The sequence below is a fragment of the Schistocerca nitens genome, chromosome 1, assembly GCF_023898315.1.
Source record: "Schistocerca nitens isolate TAMUIC-IGC-003100 chromosome 1, iqSchNite1.1, whole genome shotgun sequence".
Lineage (NCBI taxonomy): Eukaryota > Metazoa > Arthropoda > Insecta > Orthoptera > Acrididae > Schistocerca > Schistocerca nitens.
The window spans coordinates 1191627970-1191652424 of NC_064614.1; the positions used below are offsets into that span (position 1 = coordinate 1191627970).

Sequence of the window (24455 nt, forward strand, 5' to 3'; positions counted from 1 at the left end):
GCATGTAGCTGACTGATTGCTTCAGATCGCAGTGGTGTGGAATTTATGAGACCTTCGAACGCGTTGTGGATGAATCCTGATGAATTACCACTCAGCTACCAGCCACAATCCGCGGAGGCTTGTTTTCAGTTGGTTCCATAGCACTCACGTCGGGGTCAGTGGTGTCCAATATGTGGCAGCGCACTATCATTTAAGAAATTAAATAGTCTACACAATGCATCATCGTTTGTTTCAATATTACAAATGCATCATAAAAAAAATGAGAGCCTACCAGGTGGTTTTCTGTCAGCCCAACACGAGAACTATAGTTTGAATCGTTCGATAACAATAATTAATGATAATGGCTACACTGGATTGAGCCAATAGAAATGCCACCTGTTTGATAGAAAAATTAAAATAGTAGGACTGTGGCGAATTAGTTTTATCATTTTTCAATGATCGCCATGTTTTCTTCTGTTATAACTTATACTTTATGTGATTCATTGGTAGAGTTTGAGAATGGATTGAGAAATTTTTAGCGGATAGTATTCAGCACATTTTCTTAAACAAGGAGAAGCCATCAAATGTGAAGTTGGATGTAGTGATATTATTTTTCATGACAATACGTAAAAATTATTTGGTGGGTAATGTTGAAAATTCTATGAGACTGTTCGTAGACGACGTTATTTTACGTAGACAAGTCGTAATGCCAGCAAACTGTATGAAAATGTAGGGAGACCTGCAGAGGAAGCGGCGTCCAATTGACTCTCAGTGCCGGCCGGAGTGGCCGAGCAGTTCTAGGCGCTTCAGTCTGGAACCGCGCGACCGCTACGGTCGCAGGTTCGAATCCTGCCTCGGGCGTGGATGTGTGTGATGTCCTTAGGTTAGTTCGGTTTAAGTAGTTCCAGGTTCTATGGACTGATGACCTCAGAAGTTAAGTCCCATAGTGCTCAGCGCCATTTTAACCATTTGACTCTCAGTGTTTTGCACATAAATAAATTGAAACTGACATTACTGTTCCATAAAACATTATTCACTCTTATCAGTGGAATATCTGTGAAATACCTAGGCGTAAGCAGCTAGGACAATTTAAGGTGGAAAAGTCGCATAATACGAGCAATAAAAAAGGCAGATTCCAGAGTGGAAGTCATTGGAAGAAATGTAAGAAAAAGTAATTCACCCATGAAGGAAGTAAGTTACAGAATACTTTTTCTACCAGTTCTTGAGTATTACTCATTAGTTTGCGACTCTTACACAACAGCGCCTTTCTTAGCAATCATATACAACCACTCACTTGACGAAAGTTCTGTTCCTAAAGTCTGGATATTAGCCCAGGTCACACCAATATTCAAGAAAGGAAATAGGGGTAACCCATTGAATTATAGACCCAAATCACTGACCTCAATTTTCAGTAGGTTTTTGGAGCATATACTGTCCTCGAACATTATTAATCACCTTGAATAAAATGACTTATTGATACATAACCAACACGGACTCAGAAAATATCGTTATTGTACAACACAGCTAGCTCTTTATTCCTATGAAGTAACGAGTGCTGCCGACGAGCATTCTCAGATCGATGCAATATTCCTAGATTTCCAGAAGGCTTTTGATACCATTCCTCACAAGCGACTATTAATCAAATTTAGTGCGTATGGAGTATTGTCTCAGTTGTATGACTAGATTCGTGATTTCCTTTCAGAGAGGTCAAAGTTCGTAGTGATAGACGGTAAATCATTGAGTAGAACAGAAGTGATATCTGGCATTCCGCAAGGTAGTGTCATAGGCCTTCTGCTGTTCATGATTCACATAAATGATCTAGGTGATAATCTGAGCAGCCCTCTTAGATTGTTTGCAGATGACGTTGTAATTTACCGTCTAGTAAAATGATCAGACGATCAATTCCAATTACAAAATGATCTAGAGAGAATTTCTGTATGGTGCGAAAAGTGGCAGTTGGCACTAAACAAAGAAAAGTGCGAGGTCATCCACATGGGTACTAACAGAAATCCGATAAATTTTGGGTATACGATAAATCGTACAAATCTAAGGGCTGTCAATTCGACTAAATACCTAGGAATTACAATTACGAGCAACTTAAATGGGAAAGACCACATAGATGATATTGTGGGGAAGGCGAAACAAAGACTGTGCTTTGTTGGCAGAACACTTAGAAGATGCGACAAAACCACTAAAGAGACAGCCTACATTGCACTTGTCCGTCCTCTGCTGGAACATTGCTGCGCGGTATGGGATCCTTGCCGGATAGGATTGACGGAGGACATCGAAAAAGTGCAAAGAAGGGCAGCCCGTTTCGTGTTATCGCGCATTAGCGGTGAGAGTCACTGATACGATACGCGAGTTGGGGTGGCAGTCACTGAAACAAAGGCGGCTTTCTTTGCGGCGAGATCTATTTACGAAATTTCAGTCACCAACTTTCTATACTAAATGCGAAAATATTTTGTTGACACCCACCTACGTAGGGAGAAATGATCATCATAGTAAAATAAGAGAAATCAGAGCGCCATTCGAGAGTGGACTGGTAGAGAAGTGTGAATTGCAGAATAACCATGTAGATGTAGGCCGCCTTGACAAGGTGCGCCAACGCTACTGCTCTCTCGTGTGTAACTCAACAGGCTCCAAAAACTTTGAACCAAGATTTCTGCAAAAACTCTTCATATCGACTCGCTTTAGAGCGGTATTTGCTGGACATGTGTGTGCTATAGTTGGGTGTGTGCTTCCCCTGTCAGTGAGTGTTTGTGTGGCGCGGATGTGGCCACGGTCCACGGCCGCCGTGTGCTGAGGTGGGCTGGCGACGCGTTTACCTCTGGGAGGAGACCGGAAGGCGCTCGCCCGGTGTGACACGATGTGGCGCCACCTCCTCTTCTCTGTTCTGTTCTGCTCTGCTGCCCCTACCCGACCCTCCACTGTCGTATTACGGAAACTGCTTCAGCGTGTCGTGCTTCCATTGCCTGGCGTGTTCACGTCCGGCAACACATGGGTCGATGTAACTGGCAGTGAGGCACAGGTCAAGACCCGTCCCCAAATCAAAAACTCGTGTGATATGCAACATGAAGGTTAGCTGCCCTCGAATATTATACGTGTCTTTTGTTTCTTTAATTCATTTCTTTATAGACCTGTGTTGTTTGAATAATTTACTAACTCACATCCAATCGAATGAAGTCCTTTCCGAGCACTAACAAGGGAACCTCCCCATCGCACCCCCCTCAGATTTAGTTATAAGTTGGCACAGTGGATAGGCCTTGAAAAACTGAACACAGATCAATCGAGAAAACAGGAAGAAGTTGTGTGGAACTATGAAAAAAATAAGCAAAATATACAAACTGAGTAGTCCGTGCGCAAGATAGGCAACAACAAGGATAGTTTGAGCTTAGGAGCGCCGTGGTGCCGTGGTTAGCGTGAGCAGCTGCGGAACGAGAGGTCCTTGGATCAAGTCTTCCTTCAAGTGAAAAGTTTACTTTCTTGATTTTCGCAAAGTTATGATCTGTCAGTTCGTTCATTGACGTCTCTGTTCACTGTAATAAGTTTAGTGTCAGTGTTTTGCGACCGCACCGCAAAACCGCGCGATTAGTAGACGAAAGGACGTGGCTATCCAATGGGAACCGAAAACATTTGATCGCAAGGTCATAGGCAACCGATTCCTCCACAGGAAAACACGTATGATATATTCTGTACGACACTGGTGACGGTATGTGCGTCACATGACAGGAATATGTTGTCGACCCACCTAACTTGTACACTTGGCGAATGGGTAAAAAGATTCTTCTACCTTGCCCGATTTAGGTTTTCTTGTAGAAGTGATAATCACTCCAAAAAAAGTGATGAAAACATAAGAGTTTGTCACATAAACTGCAACAAAGGAATGCAACAGTTTCACAGTCGCACAGTTTTCCCTGCGCTCTGTCAAAACATATGTTTTTAACGTTTTCAAATTTTTCCGTTTAGGTGTAGTGTCCCCATACTACGGCGCAGTTACCTCGCATCGGACGGTCGGACCGACAGATAACAACTGTCTGAAAATAAAAAATTAAACTTTTCACTCCAGGGAAGACTTGAACCAAGGACCTCTCGTTCCGCAGCTGCTCACGCTAACCACGGGACCACGGCGCTCCTGCACTTAAGACTATCCTTGATGTTGCCTATCTTGCGCATAGACTCCTCTGTTTGTATATTTTGCTTATTTTTTTTCATAGTTCCACACAACTTCTTCCTGTTTTCTCGATTGATCTGTGTTCAGTTTTTCAAGGTCTGTCCACTGTGCCAACTTATAACTAAATCTGAGGGGCGTGCGATGGGGAGGTTCCCTTATAAGCATCATGTCGGAGCACGCGACTGGGGCAACAACAGCAAAGCAGTAGCCGAACGCACCACGCAGGGGGCCCGGGTTCGTTTCCCTGCAGGGGACTGGGTGTTGTGTGTCTATTTTCATCATTATTGACGCAAGTCGCTGATGTGGCGTCAGCTAAAAAGGATTTGGAATGCGGCGGCCGAACTACCCCGAATGGGGCCTCCCTGCCAACAATGCCGTACGATCATTTCATTTAACGTGACAAGTGCCATTTTCGTGACTTCATCGCGCTGGCGGTAGTTTGTCGCTTTCGTGCAGCACTGGTCTCCATCGATTTCACGAGTCTCTTTGATCGCGTTCGGCACCCATTCCTCCTCATGGTGGCGACACGTATGGTGGTCCCGATTACTCTTTGTCGATGCCATTCGCCGGTTACTAATTCCCGCGGTCTCGATGGTACAAGTCAATGGGAGGCTTGCTTGTAGGACCGATTCCTATATTTCGCTCTGTGCGTCAAGGATGCCCTATGTCTACTTTACTATATGCCAATGCACTTGAGCCCCTCATCACTACCGAGCGAGGTGGCGCAGTGGCTAGCACACTGGACTCGCATTCGGGAGGACGACGGTTCAATCCCGCGTCCGGCCATCCTGATTTAGGTTTTCCATGATTTCCCTAAATCGCTCCAGGCAAATGCCGGGATGGTTCCTTTGAAAGGGCACGGGGACCTCGCTGTTTGGTCTCTTCCCCCAAACAACCCCTCCCTCCTCATCACTGGTCTTACCTCTAGACTGCAGGGTCTCACGTGACTGCACCTTTCACTGCAGCACTTATACGGACGACCTCCTCTTTCTCACCTGCACCTACACGCACTCAGTGACGCCATCTGGTCTGGTAGCATTCTTAATGTCCGTAAATCGACTATGATGCACATTGGGCGCGGCCTCCCAGCTCTTGTGCCGACCCCACTCCCAGTACCACCCTTCGTTATTTGGGTATCGAATTTACGAGCTCCACACACCATACAATGCCCCTCGTCTACCGGCGGCTTTTGCAGTCGATTCAGCACCATGTCCGCGGTCAAGTGCACCGTAACTTAAAAGAAATCCAACGTGTGTCCTATGTCAACATGTATGTCGCCCCTAAACTGGTACACGTCGCCAGATCCTCCCAATGCCTTTACTCCTTGGCCGCCGCATCCAATCAGCCTTTGGATATTTCGTGTCAGCAGGGGCACTTTTCAAAGGTCGCTACAACACTGCTTCCTGCAAAAGGTGGCCTCGGACTCGTCGACGTTCGGGCACGATCTTCTGCACTCTTTGTCCGCACTCTGTTGCGGCACTGGCGGGGGCCGATCCCGTCCTTATCACGCAGTTTCTTAGATATCCTCCGACCAGCTTCTCTCGATCCACCGATCAATGTGGCACCTATTTCTCCACTATTGTACCACGTCGCCAATTGTTTCATAGAACTCAGCTACGTTCGGGCCGATGTTCCAGTCACCCGTCCTCCCCGTACAAAAGACTATTATCGTTTGTTTATGCTGTCCAACCCTTGCGACCCCATGGTGCTACAGCACCGTGACATTAACTGGCGAACGGTTTGGGCGTGTGTGCATGCACCCTTTTTACCGTCATCTGTGTCTACACTCTGGTATGTTTTAGTCCATGGCAAGTTCCCGACTAATAGTCGACTTTATCGCATAGGACTGGCCACCTCCCCACTCTGCCCTGACTGTCAGCTCGAAGATACCGACGGGCACCGTCTTACGTGCCCCCTGAAAGAAAACGTATGGCTCCTCAACCAACGAATCGTGGGCTTTTACCTCCGTGCCCCGCCAACGACGGTAACCCCGGATTTCCTGTTGTTGCACCAGACATTTCACTACCCTTTTGCTAAGCACCATACCCTAATCTGGTTTCGAGGACAGGCTTTAGAATACCTCTTTCAGAGTGGTCCGCATACAGTCCTTGACTTCTGGTACAAAGTTGTGACCGCGCATAGCACCCTCACCCGAAAACCATCTTACCGACAAACTTTTGCCGGTTATCTCCGCAGCGTCTTCCTTGACCCCCCTCAAAGTTGGGGTGTGCAATACCTATCCGTCACATGATGCAACACACTTTACCCACGTTCTCATGCATCGATAAAAAAAAGTGAGAAGACAGAATAGGTTATATTTTGTAGTATTTAATGCTTTACTAATGTTTTTGTTTAACTAACAATCATTTGTATATGTTTAAATGGTACCTTGAAGAACTGTTGCATTATATATATATATACGCTACGCACTATCCCTTAAACAATCGGTCCACCTACCTGGATAGTTTTCAGAGTGTCTACCCCTTCTCTCTGCGGTGATAGATATTGGTGTAGCCCACAAAAGTAGCGTTGACAATTTCGATTAAATACGTACCATGCAAAGATCACATAACTCCAGCACACGGGAAGTAGCTGAAAGTTAGTTAAACTACTGGACGTTCGGAATTCTTGTATGACTCGTTTCAAAAAATGTTTGAAATTTTATTTAAGCTGGTTTATTGTATTTAAAACACAGAGAATAGCTCTAAGTCCGTATTAATTTCCCGACATCATTATGCAGTGTTAACGACGTCTCTGTTTCAAGCGCATACCCAAAAGCAGCCAGAAGACATTTAGTCCGACACGATATTTTGAACGTCCTAAAGAGTCACCCTCAACCACTTGCGAGTTTACACATTCAGTCGTTTAGGAGGCTTCTTGTAAAGAAGTGTTCGCCAAAATGTCTTGTTACCTGCACGAAACACGCCACGCGGAGTTTATCAACGACTTGAAATGTTCACGCGCGAATATCTCCTGAAATAAATCACTCACAACACTCAGACTTTCAAAAAAATGCTCAGTACTGTAGTCACTCTTCGTCAACGACATGAGAACCGATCAGACTCGCGAATTTCTTCATTTTGGTACAAATTTTATGAGCGCGGTTTGACAAAGGTGTTTACCAGAAGACGAGCGACTATCTCGTTTCATAGATCTGAGGCACAAAGCCCTACTCAAACGCGTGGGAATGCTGAATTGAAACCTCGTTATTTCGTAACTAAATAAAATTTAATGAAAATAAAATACGATTGCCCTCTGCAAAACAAATTACTAATAAATTTGATACTCAGCGCTCCTTCTGGCTGCCTTTTACAAAACCAAGTTCACTCGGACATAAAGTACCGGTATATCACAAATTCCCCTACTGCACGATAAGTTTCTCAGACATACATTTATATAGTCGTAATATCACATTCCCACTTTACGTATGTCTTCCATTCACTCTCTCTATGTCCCTCCAAAACATGATGAAACAATAATTTTCCAAATTACTTTTAATTACGTAACAAATATGTGGTACTGAAACTAAAGAAAATTAGATTATATAAACCTACCCTCTTGGTTGTAGTTTCAATTGATACTATAGTTGAATACATTACAGTCCCTAACTCCGTTTCACAATGCCAAAGCGGTTATTATGTGTTCTATGTAAAAATTTATATCTCGGAAAGTACTGAAGTTATTGATTTCACATTTTAACTCCGTTTCACAATGCCAAAGCGGTTATTATGTGTTCTATGTAAAAATTTATATCTCGGAAAGTACTGAAGTTATTGATTTCACATTTTAACAGTATGGTTGTGTTATCCGTATAATCTGATATACAAAGTATGAAAATGGTCGATTAATATTTAATAGCAGTTCTTCAGATTCGCAGAGAGTATGTGTAACGTGTTGCACACAGCATCTGTCAAGTACACGGCTCGCTTGCCCAGTAGCAGGCGGCAGCCGTGCCAGCGTGAGGATGTTCCCAATTAATTCAGAACGTTTTGGCCAAACACAACACGCTGTGCTTTGTCAGCATCCCTGTTCCCATGACCTAGCACCGACTGACTTCTGGACTTTCCCAAACTGAAAAAGCCTCTGAAAGGGACCATATTTCAGAACAGGGAAGACATTATGCGGAATTCGGTGGAGCAGAGCTGCGCATCACACCAAAAGAGGCTCTCCAGCAGTGGTAGCTCCGTTGGGAGAGGTGTGCAGAAGCTGAAAGGGACTGCTTTCAAGGTGACTAGTGTCATCGTAGCCGTAAAAAGACTGATTTTATAAATAAAAGACGGATCATTTTTGAACAGCCCTCCTATAGACACCCCGAGCTCGACTGTTAGTTGATAAATTATTAAAGAACACAGCTGCAATGGCAATCAGTCCGAATAAACAAGTGTCAGTCTCTGTGGCTGTCGATTAAATTATATGAAAATGTAGCAGCTTGTCACTTTCTGCAGCTTCATTTATGCCGAGACGCAATTCTGACCCTTGCCAATACTCACTCGGCTTAATGGTTTATGGTCAGTTTGTTGAAGACATTTAGAATTAAGCTGATGCCTTTCACTCTGCAGTGATTAGATTCTTGTTGGCTCGATGGTAGCGTCATTAAAACCGTCTCTCGTCTGTGACACTAGTCAGTGATTTAATCCATCGCTGATAACAGTGACCCTTGATGTGGTGCATCGAGTGCGTCTGAGAAAACTGAACAAACCTGCTTTGCTATCTTGAGTGCTTTCGTTTTACAGTTGTCGTACAACATAACTTTGATGCATGCCAATACGAGCCTTGCTCAGTACCAAACAAACAGTTTTGCTTTCAGTTAATTCCCGGATCAGCATACGAGATGCATCCAAAGTCAATTCCGTTTGGTAATAAAATAAAAACGAGTATATGTACATAGAGAGCTGCGTATTGGAAAAAAAATACAAATCTTAAACTGTCTTTCTACACACAAAGGGTGGACGAAAACATGGAAATACCAAAAACACAACACGTTACCATACCTGATACGGTGCAGGAAAACTGCTTCAGGAGTTTTTAAACCTGATGCGGAATATCACATCTTGAAGATGTCACAAATGTTGCTTCAGAAGACCTGTCCCGGGAAATATTAATTAAACAATTAATATAGGCGTTTAAAGAATTTGATTCACACAGTTTAAAACTATAAACTAAACTATAAAATGAAAAAGACAGACACTGAACAGTAGTTTGCGTGCATAAACAACAGCGTTATGTGTTTGACGAGAAATTTCATTAAATAATCCAAACCCATTACTATTTGACGTCAAGTTGGAAGTGATGATGTGTGAAATGATAGTTGGAATTTCAGATTTCGACGTGAATTTATACCGTCACAGTTATAGAGCTCCCGACCACTACACTTCTGTTAAGTGTATTTTCTTTTTAAAAGAATTACACAATTCCTAAGTTGACTGGTTCCCTCAGCTGCACCAGGATGAAGAAGGAGAAAGGAAAGGGTCTACCGCGTGATTGAATAGTAACAACAACAAATACTGCTGCGATGTATTGAGAAACATAATCCACTCATGGATATATGCCTGAGATCGTTGAAAAGACTTTTACATCCCACGTACTCACCTTCCGGACGTCCACAAGCAACGCACCGGTGCTGTAGTACAGTGCAAATGTTCAGAGACTGGAGGAAACTACTACCGTAAACGTAACTGAAGACTGCAGCCGCGGAAGATCGCAGGGAGGCCAGCCGGCGGTGTAGGGTCCCGGTCCCAGGTAGACTTGGTGGTAGGAGTTCTAATGCATTCATAACAGCTTCCATTCATCTGGGAATGAATAAATACGGTTTCTGTGTGGTTTTCAGGAGGCTATGACACCGTTCTTCCTGCAAAATAGCGGCAAGTTCGGATAACGATGATAGTGGTGCACACCGATCAGGCACTCTTCTCTCCAAAATGGATCACGAAGGCTCAGTAACATTGAGATCTGTTTACTGTTGTGGCCAGGGGAGATGCGACAACCCATCCTCGAGCTCACAAAACCACTGCTGGACGATGAGAGCTGTCGGAACAGGGGCCTTGTCGCCTTGGAACACAGCATCACCATTCGGTGACAAACATTGTACCACGGCATGGAACAACCGGCCAAGATAGTGACATAATCTCTGGCAGCAATGCGACCTTTCGCTGTGACCACATGGACGACGAAATACCACGATATGGCTGTCCAAATTATCACCGAACCTCCGCCATGTTCCACTCTTGCGACGGATACACGACCAGAAGTTGGAAACAGCGTGAAAGAATTAATTATTCAAAAACAGTCTCAATCGCATTTATTATTATTATACCGCCAATCGGTTTCAACCCGACGATAGTTTCCTGCCGTTATGTAGACAGGAGTGACACCGACCAATGGTGTAAAGGACCAGGAGATGACCCCTACGTCGGGTTGAAACCGGTTGTCGGTATAATAATAATAAATGCGATTAAGACTGTTTTTGAATAATTGATTAATTAATCGCTGCTTCACAACCATGTTGTCCAAAAAGCGTGAAAGAAGACTCAAACAACCAAATGGCTTTCTTACGTTGCTCAATAGTCCACGTTTTGTGGCTCTGGCACCACGTTTTCCTGTTCCGACCATTTGAATCACTGATAAATGGTTTTTGAATTCCAGCTCCCGTTGCAAAACCCTGGTTGTGGAGCACCCTCCGTGTCGTTTTGGTGCTGACAAGGTTCGCGAATGCGACATTCAGTTCTGCAGTGGCATTTGCAGCTGTTGTCCTCTTATTTTTCGTGACAATGCTCCTCAGTGACCGTCCGTCGCGATCTCTGGACACAGACTTTCGTCCACGTTGTGACTGACGATATTTTTCCGCTTTCCATGCATGCAGTAGAAACCTTCGATACGGTCCCTCCTGAAAAACCAAAGCCTTCAGTCCCCTTGGTTGCGAAAACACCCAGCATAGGAGCACCAACCATCTGCCCACGTTCGAAATCACTTAGCTCTGACATAAAGTGCTCACATCTACAAAGAACAGGGTGCTTTCCACGACTCACAGTTCCAACGTACTGAGGACATCACACAGGTGCCGTTTGTGTTCAAATACGAGGGTGACTCAAATGAAAACCTCAAATATTTTTTAAATATTATTTATTGTGCAGAAGTGGTACAAAGCTGTATCACTTTTCAACATAATCTCCCCCACGCTCAATCCAAGTCCTCCAGCGCTTACAAAGTGCATTAATTCCTTTAGAAAAACATTCTTTCGGTAGTTCGCGCAACCACTCTTGCACCGCGTGGCGTACCTCTTCATCAGAACGGAACTTCTTTCCTCCTGTTGTGTCTTTGAGTGGTCCAAACATATGGTAATCACATGGGGCAAGGTGTGGTGAGTATGGTGGATGAGGAAGACACTCAAAATGCCGGTCTGTGATTGTTGCAACTGTTGTACGGGCAGTGTGGGGCCTTGCAAAAGGACACCTGCTGACAGCAATCCACGTCGCTTTGATTTGATTGCAGGCCGCAGATGGTTTTTTAGGAGATCTGTGTATGATACACTGGTGACAGTGGTCCCTCTAGGCATGTAATGCTCCAAAATGACGCCTTTTTCGTCCCAAAAGAGAGTCAGCATAACCTTCCCTGCTGATGGTTCTGTTCGAATTTGCTTTGGTTTTGGTGATGAGGAATGGCGCCATTCCTTGCTCACTCTCTTCGTTTCCGTTTGCTGCAAGTGAACCCAGGTTTCGTCCGCAGTAACGGTTCTTGCAAGGAAGATATCACCTTCTCGTTCAAAGTACCGCTGGCCGGGGTGGCCGAGCGGTTCTAGGCGCTACAACCTGGAACCGCGCGACCGCTACGGTCGCAGGTTCGAATCCTGCCTCGGGCATGGGTGTGTGTGATGTCCTTAGGTTAGTTAGGTTTAAGTAGTTCTAAGTTCTAGGGGACTGATGACCTCAGAAGCTAAGTCCCATAGTGCTCAGAGCCATTTGAACCATTTTTTTAAAAAGCGCCGAAGAAGTTCTTCAGAAGCATCAACACATCGTTCTCTCATTCCAGGAGTCAGCTGCCGTGGCACCCATCTTGCAGACACTTTGTGAAACTGGAGCACACCATGCACAATGTGGTGTGCTGACCCATGACTAATCTGTAAACATGCTGCAATGTCATTCAGTGTCACTATGCGGTTTTCTTTCACTATGGCTTCAACTGCTGCATTGTTCTGTGGAGTCACAACTCGTTGTGCCTGACCTGGACGAGGAGCGTCTTCCACTGAAGTCACACCATTTGCGAACTTCCTACTCCATTCGTAGACGCTGCTGTGACAAACATGCATCACCGTACCGAACCTTCATTCGTCGATGAATTTCAATAGGTTTCACACCTTCACTAATCAAAAACCGAATAACAGAACGCTGTTCTTCACTGGTGCAAGTCGCAAGTGGGGCGGCCATCTTTATACTGATACTGCGACGGTATGTGTGCATCTGCACTATGCTGCCACCTACAGGCCATTCTGCGCGCTGTTTGTAGCACGCTTACCAACTTACAGGATAACGGCGCGAAATTTCCATTTGTTATTACAAATTTAAGATTTTCATTCGACTCATCCTCGTACAACAGCGCGGCCTGCAGGCTTCGCTAGCCTCTGAATTTATGTTCAAGCATGCCTTTCTCGAGGCGTTCCCGTCTTTTTACCCAACCCATCTAGTTCTCACCATTTTGCAGGCACCTGTCATAGTATGGCACAAGTTTTTATTACAATGTTGCCGTTTGTGTTATCGACCATGTGCTAACACGTTCTTTGACCTTTTCATTGTTATTGAATTTGTGACCATCGAGGAACGTTTTCAGGGGTAAAACGAGATAGAAGTCGTTAAGGGCGAGGTACAGGTAGTACATGGTATTGTCAGATTAGCTCTAGCCAATATCCAGTCATAGTTATGTCTTATTATTGGTTAAAAACAGTCTTGGTTGCAATTTTTTTTAATTATTTTTCAACGACGCGTTTCGCCTTATTTAGGCATCTTCAGGTTATCTTTTCTAGATGGACGCGAGAGGCACCAAGATCTGCATAACGCGTTCCCGTTCACAGGAGCGAGTAACAGTAAGATGGGGGCTCAGGTAGTAAGCGTTATGCTGTTTTTAACCAATACTGTTAAGCACTGGTTTGCTGTTATGCCACATATGGACTGGAAGAATTTCTATAGTTGTGTCTTGTTCGTAGTGTGGGATCGGGCAGTACGAAACAAAGCAACACCGCTTGTGAGATTCTGATTTGCGTGATGCAGTAAACATTTGCAATTATTATGTCACCCCAGTTTCTTCCGCAGTTAAACGCTACACCGCCCAATGAGTAGTATAAAGTTCGAATAAATTTGTTTTTAGTATTAGACCTCGTCATTAGGAACACTAATCTTTGCAGCGTTCTCTTCAGGACGATTAACTGCTTTGCAGCTGTCCTCTTCAGGGCGACTAATTGCAGGATTGTGGTGATGATCTTCCCCTAAATAATGTCTTACGTCAGTTGGCCAGTGGCTACTGACGGCACATTCTCAAATATCGATGGTAAAATCTTCTCGGATTGACAGCCGAGTCTATGTGTTGTTTTCCAGCAACGTTTCAGGAAGTTTCGTACTTTCCATCTTCAGGCGATCTTCTCGGGTTGACAGCCGATTCTATGTGTTGTTTTCCAGCAAAGTTTCAGCAAGTTACTTACTTGCCATCTTCAGGCGAAGATGACAGTAGTGTCAAGTAAGAAACTTGCTGAAACGTTGCCGGAAAACAACACATTGACTCGGCTGTCAACCCGAGAAGATTTTATCATCGAGATTCGCCGAGAAAGCCTGCATTCTCATTCTCAAATGTCGTTGCGCAGCTCTACGTAAAGATCGCTATGGAGAAGTGGCTGTACGGTAGCTGTTACCTGTGGTACTGTGGCAACGAATCGGTAGATTGTACCCACGGATGGTGTATAATTTGAAAGTATGAAGTTTATCGAAAACTACTCACGTTTTCAATTTACCTGTCCGATAATATTAAGGCATCTCTGGTACAAACCGTTAAAGTTCGTCGAGGTATTTGTTTCCTGCGTCTGCTAAAGAATGTTTGGGATCCAGATGTTGAGTGGGGGGGGGGGGGGGGGGGAGAGAGAGAGACATGATGAAAGACACACATAAAATATCTCAGCTACGGAGAGAAAGGGGAATCATTAAGGCCTGCTGCTGTAAATGATCCAACGCCACACGTTCATCATCGCGGACTGAAATCGACAAAAACGGTCGCGCGGCTGTTGTGTGTTTTTGGTAGTGGATGCAGCCGACGCCTCGCAGCAAGTACACGGCGTAACGTGAGAAGCGAGCAGTCGGCCCCGCCAGCGCACCAAGCGCAGCGCCCCCCCCCCCCCCCCCCCCCCCCCCCCAGTTTGAAACCTACACTGCGTTACTGAGTACGGTTCTGCATCTACATACCATTTATGTACACCGGAAGCCACCGTACGGCGCTTGGCGGAGTGTATCTTCTACCACTTCTAGTCATTCAGTTTCCTGTTCCAGCCTCAAATGGAGCTAGGGAGAAATAACTGTCTGTATGCGTCTGTACGAGCCCTAATTTCTGTTAGCTTACATGCGTTCCCCATTCGCGAAATGTTCGTTGGCGGCGGTGGAATTGTCCAACTGTCAGATGCAAATGCCAGTTCTCTAAGCTACCTCAACAGTGTTCCGCCCAGTCAACGACGACTGCCCTCCGAAAATTCCCATTCGATTTCACAAAGCATCTCCGTAACACTGGGATTCTGATGGAAGCTACTACTAGCAAATCTAGCGGCACTCCTCTGAATTACTTCGTTGTGTTCCTTTAATCCGACCTGGTGGGGTTCCCAGACACTCGAACAGTACTCAACAAGTGCAGCACAAGTGTTCTTTACGCACTCTCCTTTACAGATGAGCTACATTTCGCCAGAATTCTCCTAATAAACCATAATCGACCATTCACCTTCCCTACATGCTCGTTCAATTTCATTCCTCTTTGCAACTTTTCTAGATATTTAGCAGAAGTGTCAAACAGAAAATCACTAATACTGTATTAGAACATTAGACGTTGTTTTTCTACTCATCTGCATAAACTTACATTTTATACATTTAGAGCAAGCCACCATTCATCACACGATCTGCTGTTGTGTAAGCATGAGCACTTGTTTTCGGCGCACTATCCGTATGTTTATTCATATTATTTATTTTAAATTTGACATTCCGATATCCAATGATTTAATGATCTTCACGGGCTTATTCGTGATGTGACACGATACATAGCACAGATGGAGGAAATTACGTGAATTTTCAGAGCAAGATCTGGAGATGGTAACGTAGTCTCACCAAAACTGGTTATCGAAATAAATACAGGGTGTTTATAAATGAATATCGGGATTTTAACGCTTTATAATATTTATTACATTAAACTTACAGTTATAAAAGATATTTCAAATGAAGGAGCATCTCAAACAGTTTTACCAAGAACCTTATAAATGTTCAATGTGAACACCATTTGTCATACTGCTTACAACAAGTATTTTTTGTGCCGTATCCCGGCGGAAAGTTTATGGGCCTTTCTCTTTTGGTGAACCTACTGTAACTGGCATTCTTACCTTGATATACTATAACAATGGCTCTTCGCTCAGGTTGGAAGAGGCCAGAGAACTTCATTCTCCAACAAGATAGTGCGCCACCTTACTGACATAGCGAAGTACGCGATTGGTTGAACTTCACTGTACCCAAAGGGCTAAATGACAGGGCTTGCTTTGCGTGGCCTCCACGTTCACCCGACCTAACGCCACGCGATTTTTTCCTTTGGGGCTTCATCAATGATCGTGTGTACGTGCCTCCGCTACCAGCAGACCTCCCTGAATTAAGAAACCGGATTGAAGCAGCTGTTGCTACAATCACTGAAGACACACTTATCAACATTTGGGAAGAACTCGGCTGTAGACTTGATGTGTGCCGTGTGACAAATGGTGCCCACACTGAACATTTGTAAGGTTCTTGGTAAAACTGTTTGAGTTGCTCTTTCATTTTAGATATCATTTATAACTGTAAGTTTAATGTAATAAATATTAGAGGGTAAAACCCCGATATTCAATTATAAACACCCTGTATTTTACCAGCGATGTTGGCTTTTTGAAGTTTTTTCTTAGTTTATTGTTCAATAGCACTTTGACGAGTTGCTGTGTAACTTATTCAGATCATCTGATGGCGACTTGGGGAGAAGTCGAAACTGGTTATGACAACACTTTTGTGACGTCGGGCTGAGAAAATTAAATAATAGAACATATTGTGTAAGAGAGCCGCCGTGTTCCGCTATGGCAGGATGCCCAGCCTGCCTGGCTGTAGTTAGAATCCAGGGGAATGTAGTGATGTTAAAGGAGACGTAGAATGGTCCAGAGCAAAAAACATCAGACTGGTGGATGTATCCAACGAGAATGCAAGAACTGCAGGAAGAGTGCTCATGGTGTAAGAACGAGTACGACGACCCTATCAGAGAAAAACAAAGGAAATTAAGGAAAGTCAGTTATGTAATCGTAGCCGCAGAAATGAGCAAATCCATACAAATTATAAAAATGGGTTTACGTATATGTATGCTTGTATGTATGTACGTGTATGTTCCACATCTCCTAAACCACTGGACCGATTCCAACCGAACTTGGAACATATCTCACTGTGGGATTAGCAACCACCCTTCTATCAAAAGGGTGAGGGGTGGGGGTGAAAAAGCAGTGTAGCCCACGACGCGCGAATACCCATACTGTAGTCGTCCAGTATTTGAGTATGAGAACACTTGGAGATTAGCAACAAACGTGACACCTAATTTCAAACCTCGACGACTCTTTTTCTCGCTGAAGAGAGAAAAAGGAAAAAAAAAAAACTTTATCGTTGCCTACATTTTCGCTGTTTATGCTGTAATACTGCCGCAAGAAGCACGACGTTTTAATTTGTTTCTGAAATGAAATGAAATTCGTGTGGCCCGGTCCTCCCGGCGGGTAGACGCCACTTCGGCGACTTGCGCGTGATGAGGATGAAATGATGATAATGAAGACGACACTAACACCCAGCCCCTGAGGGGAGAAAAATCTCCAGCCCAGCCAGGAATCGAACCCGGGCCCCCGGCGTGACAAACCGGCGCGCTGTCTTCTTTCTTTTTTTTCGTGGCATTTGTTCGGTGCAGATGTCCCATGACACCTCTTCAGTGTTGAGCCGTTGACTCAGTTTTTTATTACAGAGGGCAGCTAACCCTCTGACCGAACACGCTGAGCTACCGTGCCGGCTTCCACTCAGCTACTGTGGCGGACAATTTGTTACTCATTTCCTACTAACTGTATTCGTGATACATTCGGCAGACAGTATTTACCACTGAATGAAAAACTACATCATTGTACGTGACTTAGTTCAGGAGATATAATATCACAAACACAGAGATCCGTGAAAAACTCCCACATGTGCAAGACAGTTGATGGGAGGAGGGGTTAGTCACAGGAAGGAGGAAGAGCAGGAGATGGATAGAGAGAGAGGGAGGCAGCTACGGACACAAAAAGGAAATAGGAGGAGATGGACAGACACAGGGGGGAGGGGAGGGGGGGCAGAGCAAGAGATACGTAGAGAGAGTGGGAGGCGGAGATAAAAAGACAGAGACGTAAAAGAAAATGGACAGAGAGCAGGGACAGGAGGAGATGGCGAAGGAAGGGAAAGCAGAAGGGATAAGCACAGATAGGAGGAGGAGGAGGAGAAGAGATGGACAGAGGGGGATGGAGCAATGGATAGAGAAAAGAAAGAAGAAGACAGAAACAGGGGATGAAGAGATACACAGAGAGGGGGGAGGAAGAGATGAACACGTAGAGCGGGAAGAAGAAAAGGACATGGAAAAGAAAGAGGAGATGCACAGACAGTGTGGGAGGAGGAGATGGTCTGAGACGGGTGGAGAAGATGAAATGAGGTAGGGCAGGGCGAAATGGACAGAGGGGAGAGGAGAAGATGGACAGAGAAAGCAAAGAGGAAGACGCGCAGAGAAATTGTGGGGGGGGGGGGGGGGTGGCAGAGGAGATTGACAGAGAGAGGAACGGAGAAGTTGAACAGAGAGATGTGAAGGAAGAGGTGGGCAGAAAGTGGAGTTAGATGAGGTGGACAGAGAGATAGGAGAAAGGAGGACATGGACTAATGGAAGACTGGAATAAATGCATACTCGGGCAATGCCGGGTACTCAGGCAGTGAAATGAAATAATCGTATGGCATTGATGCCCTGGAGTCCGCACCTGGGGAATTTGCAAGTCTTTTCAGATGACGCCACACTGGGCGATTGCATGTTGATTATGAAATCATGATGAGGACAACACCCAATCTCCGAGCGGAGAAAATCTCCGAACCAGCCAAGAATCGAACCTAGGCTTGCTGCATGGCAGTAAGATGCGCCGACCACTCAGTAACGGGGCGGACAACACAGCTAGTAAATAAATAAAAGGTGACAGAATTTGCGACGTGCTACTGTGCGTGCACCGTAAGCAAGCACTCCCCGCGGGCGATGCTCCCAGCGTTAGGCGTGTGTTTACGTCTTTCGGAAGATGCTGGCACGGAGAAGACCTCGTTGCTTACAGCCTAGACGTCGGTGGCGGCGCCAGTCCTTTCTCATTTGGATTCCGAGAGCGCGTGAGCGGTAATAGAACGTTATTAGTGGCCCCGGCTGGCCCGCTCATTCGCGTGACAGGGCGGCCCGTGCGCGACGTCGGAGGCGGTGCCAGCGCCGCGAGCGGCGGCCGCGCAAAGCTCGAGCTGGGCGGCGAGCGGGCGAGCTCAGTTTGCGCCCAGCCGCCGTCGCAAGTGGACGCGTGTGACACCTCACCGCAGCGAGCCGCCCGCGCGCGCCGACTGCCGACTCTTCTGCGGGGCCGCGTTGTGATGTGACTGAAGAAGGGCGACGACGCTACGCGACCGCGTGCTCCGCCTGCCGCCGCCGTCATGGACTCGTGCCTGCCACTGGCGGCACTCAGCCTCCGGGATGGGGGCGCGCGATCCGCCGCCAGGCCACTCTCGCAGGGCGCCCACTCGCCCAACGGCAACCACCTGCAGCCGCCGCCCGACAACTGCGGGCGCATCGAAATCCTCCAGGACCTCGACCTCTACTACATCAGGCAGATCGCCCACAACCTCAAGGTAAAGCTCCCAGTGCCGCCGCATGTTTGTAAACATTGGACCCTGCTGCACCGTGGACCCTTGCCGGCACTGATACCCCTCGAGCTCGTGACCAGACAGACATATCGCCCGATTGGATCTCAGATGCATCTGCGATATTGCCTTTGCAATAAAACCATACTAACTTGAAAAAAAAAATCGGCTAAAGTGTGAGTTGGACTCTCATACTGACCCTCCAATGAGAGTATAATCAAGTGTAGAGACACTGCATCCACTCTCGGAATAGAAAATCTCGACGATTTTTGCCTGTAATCGATATTGATACTGGCAAGATATCGGCCTCAGGAATTCCAACACTTCCGAGAATGTTTTAATTTCACGTCCGATAACTAAAAACAAACATTTTTTCGTGTGATGTAATTACAAATTAACAATTTTTGGATTTTTCCTTTGATTATACATTGAAACCTTACTTCTTGCCAAATTCCATGATTCTAGACCTTCGGGAAATACACTATAAGGTTTGATGAGTGAGTTTTCGAATATCAATATACGTTACATAAATGGCAGTATATTCTGGCTGCATTAACTTGAAAGCTAGCGTTTGTTATACCGCCAAGAGACCATAGATCTAAGTATGCGACATAAATTTCAGCCTGATAGGTCTACTCGTTCCTGAGAAAAAATCATCTTAACAGACGGACCTGATAATAAACGACTAAAAATTTTCTTGTGATACGATTACAAATTGACTAATTCTGAATGTTTTTCCTTTGTTGCATTGTGATATTAGATCAACGAGAACTACTCTATAGGTTGTGATGAGCGAGCGAGCGAGTTCTTAAGTATGAAAATGTGTGCCGTAAATGGCCGATTGCATTGACGTAGTTGCTTTCCTTTTTCACAAACTCAGATGCTTCCCTTTTTCACTGCGTCAAGGGCCTGTAGACCTTAGTATGTGACATAAATTTCAACTTGATGTTTCTGCCTGTTCGTGAAAAGATGGGTTTCTAACATTTGTACAGACAGAAAATAGACGCATGAAAAAGTTATCCTACAACGGTTCCAGGTTTTTTTATTTTTTTTCCAATTGAGACTCGGAACCCTAAAAACCGCCGAAAGCTACTGATAAATAAATCTCTTATTAACTACAGGTTTCGGTCATATGATCATTTTCAGATATAAAAATTTTATGGTCGGAACGGGTAACGTGAAGATGAACAGATGATAGAAACAACCAGTAAACAGGTATGGTGTAGGCATCATAATCAGAATTATTAAAATTTCTTACGGTTCAATGGCCTGGTTCAGAGCTTTCAATTGGACGCCACTTCGGCGACTTGCATGTCTGTAACGTACCCCAGTTATTCAACTGGCGAGGGGGACCTACAGTTTAACGTGGAATCCGGACCGCGTGTCGTATCTGGCGACTTCTCACGCCGTTGAGAGGTGAAGCCTAGGCTAAAACAAACATTGAAAGATCCATCGTCCGACCTATATTCGATCTCGCGATCTCTCGCTTAACTGACGTACATGATGCGCAACGGAACACTTGTTGGAGACTTGCCCATTGCTCAATACAGGCTTTTTATATTTAGTTTGCAGCGTTAGTTTTTACGACGAAATAGCGTTAAGCATGTCAAAGAGCATTAAATATGGCGCAGACATAAACGTTAGACTGTGCTACAGATCAGATTGTCACCACAAAGTTTATTTGGCATTTATCCCTTGTCTCCTCCAACTCGCAAACAGATCAACTTCCCGCCTACGATAGTTTGTCACAATAACAAAGATTTTAGGGGACGGGGGGGGGGGGATGATGATCCAGTGTCGCGGTCTAGACAATAGTTACTTTATCACCAGCTCTTGGCAGTGTGACTTGTTCCAAATATTTGCGAGATATGGGCTGTCACCTGCTCAAGATGCACTTATACCACACTAAAAGTTACAGCGTGGTATTGCCACCCGCGTGTACACACTTGGCTGTGACAACTTACTAAACGTTTATCACTTTCCGTACGTAGTTTTGAAATTTGCCTCCACATCTAATATGTCGTTATGACATGTGAGACATGGTTTTTAATTGGTTCAGCCATTTCTAATTTCGATATGAATATATCGTAGGAAAAAGTCATTCGTTACTGCAACTGAGTAGAACCTCAAGGTTCATTCAGAAATGCTGTCTTACGCATATGACCAATGCGTACTTTGGTGTATATTATGTACATCACCCGTGGGAAAGACAGCCAGGGGTCAATACGCAACCCCTACCCAGTAAATTACTTTGTCTTCGCGAGTCACACTGGTGCTGCGGTGTAATCTAAGTTTTGTCTCAATGGTTCCGATGGGTTGCGTCATGCGATGCTCAGTTTCAACGGGAAAAGTCGTCGTCATAATCGTGGTGTCGTTAATCGTGAAAGTCATCCGGCGTAGGGAGTACTCGATGTCTCGGGAGTGCAGTCGGTTGTCGTTTACTATAAAGCAGGATATGGCATATTATTTACATGTTGTTTCACATGCAACCACTTAGTAGAGCAATTCAGTGCAAAATTAATACAGTATTCATTGATGAGGATAGCAGAACGCGTCGAACATCGTTGCCAGAAGGGACGGGGTAGCGTTGCAGTTTGTCGGGATTGTGGCGTCACCGTAAAAGCGGTTCACAGTCGCCGCTCTTATTCGGTCGCTGCGGTAACACCGGCTATTCATGTTCTGCTGTAACACTCAACAAAAATTATAGACCAGAATACCACAACAGATCAGTTTGGACGTTGCTCTATTGATTAGGCGAATAAAATTACTTGTAATAAAATTTTATTGACAGTGGGGGCCGAAAGCGATGTTTTGCGATGACGCTGGGTGCTGCGTGTAACAGTTCATCAGCGTACTTTTGGTTAACGTTGCCTACACATCATAAAGTTGATCTCTTTACATACGGCACATGTTGTCAGTTACGTGGCACATTCAGCTTACGTTAAGCTTGTAACAATGCAAGAAGTTATTGCCCGTGGTGCAACTGTACCAAAACAGGCGTGGTTGAGATTAAAAATGATATAATTTTCCGTGAAGAAAATTGACCGATTGGTTGTTCCGCTTTGGCCGTACGTGTCCCTCTAGACCTAAAAATACAATTTTACCAAACACATCCAAGGGAGCCACCAAATGTAGCTGATGTGTGCAAGAAATTTCGAACATGTTACGTACTCAGGAAGGGGCCCGGGGTTGACGCCGTTAATACAAGTAACTGGAATTTCTAGCTCTTTGATAGCTGTTTCGGCCCTTTAATTGTCGTATTAGTTATACAAAAAAAATTAAAGTCAATTTTCAAGCCATTGCTTGCAGCAGTTACCAGTTTTCTATGAACAATGTGCGATTACCTTGTAACTGCCAGTGTCAATTATATATTGCAAAAAATAAATAGTGCGACACGAAAAAACCAACCTAGCCTAATTTCAAAAAATGGTTCAAATGGCTCTGAGCACTATGGGACTCAACATCTGTGGTCATAAGTCCCCTAGAACTTAGAACTACTTAAACCTAACTAACCTAAGGACATCACACGCATCCATGCCCGAGGCAGGATTCGAACCTGCGACCGTAGCAGTCGCGCGCCTCCTGACTGAGCGCCTAGAACCGCTAGACCACCGCGGCCGGCTAGCCTAATTTCATCTTGGGTAGTGTTCATCCATTCCTGATGATAATACCATGAAGTGCGTAATACACAAAGTCGACGTACGAGCTGCACTGTTACGAAGGTAATTTGCGTACCAAAAATTAAACCCCCTTTTGCACAATGTTACAAGGCCACAAAGTACTTCGTTGCGGTAATGATCGTTGTTAGACTGTCAACTTAAAACGCTTGTACTACGAGATGCCCAATAGGTACGATGGACAACAATACTGTCGCCTTAATTTTCATATAATATTTAAAATATGACTTTCTCCAGCTAATTCGTTTCTGCCGTTTGCATCATTAGCAGGCGTGAACGAATGAAGATCCTACTTCGCACGATGACAAAACGCGCGACTTCGAAGACACGTTCTGCGACAGACGTACTCGTCCTCTTGTCAAAGAAAAAATAAACGCGTGGTACCCAGCCCAGCAGATGGAACGAAGGAGTATGTGCAGATAACGGCAGATAAACTAAGCAATCATTGAAATACGTGGTTTCAGTAGACGGAAAATTCGCGAAGTCATTGTCTCGCCTCCATGCGAAATAGCCCAGCAGATGGAACAAAGGAGTATGTGCAGATAACGGCACATAAACTAAGCAATCATTGAAATACGTGGTTTCAGTAGACGGAAAATTCGCAAAGTCATTGTCTCGCCTCCATGCGAAATCCTGGTCGTACATTGATACTGTGGTTGTGCGATGGCAAGCCAGTGAATGTAAATATGAAATGAAGTTAACAAACCTATCCGTAACGTTGTACGATTTGTAGGATTGTCTTTAGTAGCATTCCTTCCGCATTTAACACACGTCATTATGTGCTCCTTACTCTGTGATTGTTTCAGCTACTTCTAAATTAGTCATAATCCTTCACTGAAAATATTCGCCCCATATTCAAAACACTTTTCTTTATAAACAACGAAAGTCGTGATGTAGTTTCTGAAACTTAGTATTATAGTATAGAAAAATTACCACTGAGCACTGTCAAACGCAAGTCTTACCGGAAAATTTATCGACTCTGGTACTAAAAGTCACCTAGACGATTTGATCTGTTTTCCTTTCTTACCGTGATTTGCTTGACACTGCTGTAGTCACGAACCCGGAGAACCATTTGAACTTTACGGCAGCCTATGTATCACGAAGCCAGTTAAGAGGAAAATGCTATTTTCCGACCTGCATTTCTCACGTACGTGATATTTTTATGTTTCGTCGTCACCTAGCGCACAACGAGAAAGAATCTGAATTATCAATCGAGGGCCGAACCCTTCAATTTCAAATGCTGTTTTTACACTTACCTGAGCCACTAAGATGCTTATCCAGTTCAGGATAGGCTTGTTTGTGCATAGCAACCCGTTAATATTGAGCAGTAAAACAGCAGCACCTAGTGAGTGGATATTCCGTGCGGGTACTAAAGACTGTATTGCTTCTGTCCAGATACTGACGCGATTATGTCGTATTTAAATGGAAGGATGTTTTTAACAGCATCGTAGAAGAGAA

General features: G+C 44.8%; 1 protein-coding gene across 2 annotated transcripts in view; it reads left to right on the top strand.

Annotated features, from left to right (window-relative positions):
• Positions 1 to 24455, top strand: part of LOC126200863 (rhotekin-like) — a 501233-nt gene that overhangs the window by 89753 nt on the left and 387025 nt on the right. Inside the window, exon 1 of one of the 2 annotated variants that reach the window (XM_049936741.1) lies at positions 18967 to 19308. The exons of the other annotated variant lie outside the window; for it this stretch is intronic. Coding sequence (XP_049792698.1) covers positions 19114 to 19308 — 195 coding nt within the window. The 5' untranslated portion in view covers positions 18967 to 19113. Of the gene's footprint in view, positions 1 to 18966; positions 19309 to 24455 lie in introns of those variants that run through there. 2 annotated transcript variants of the gene reach the window in all.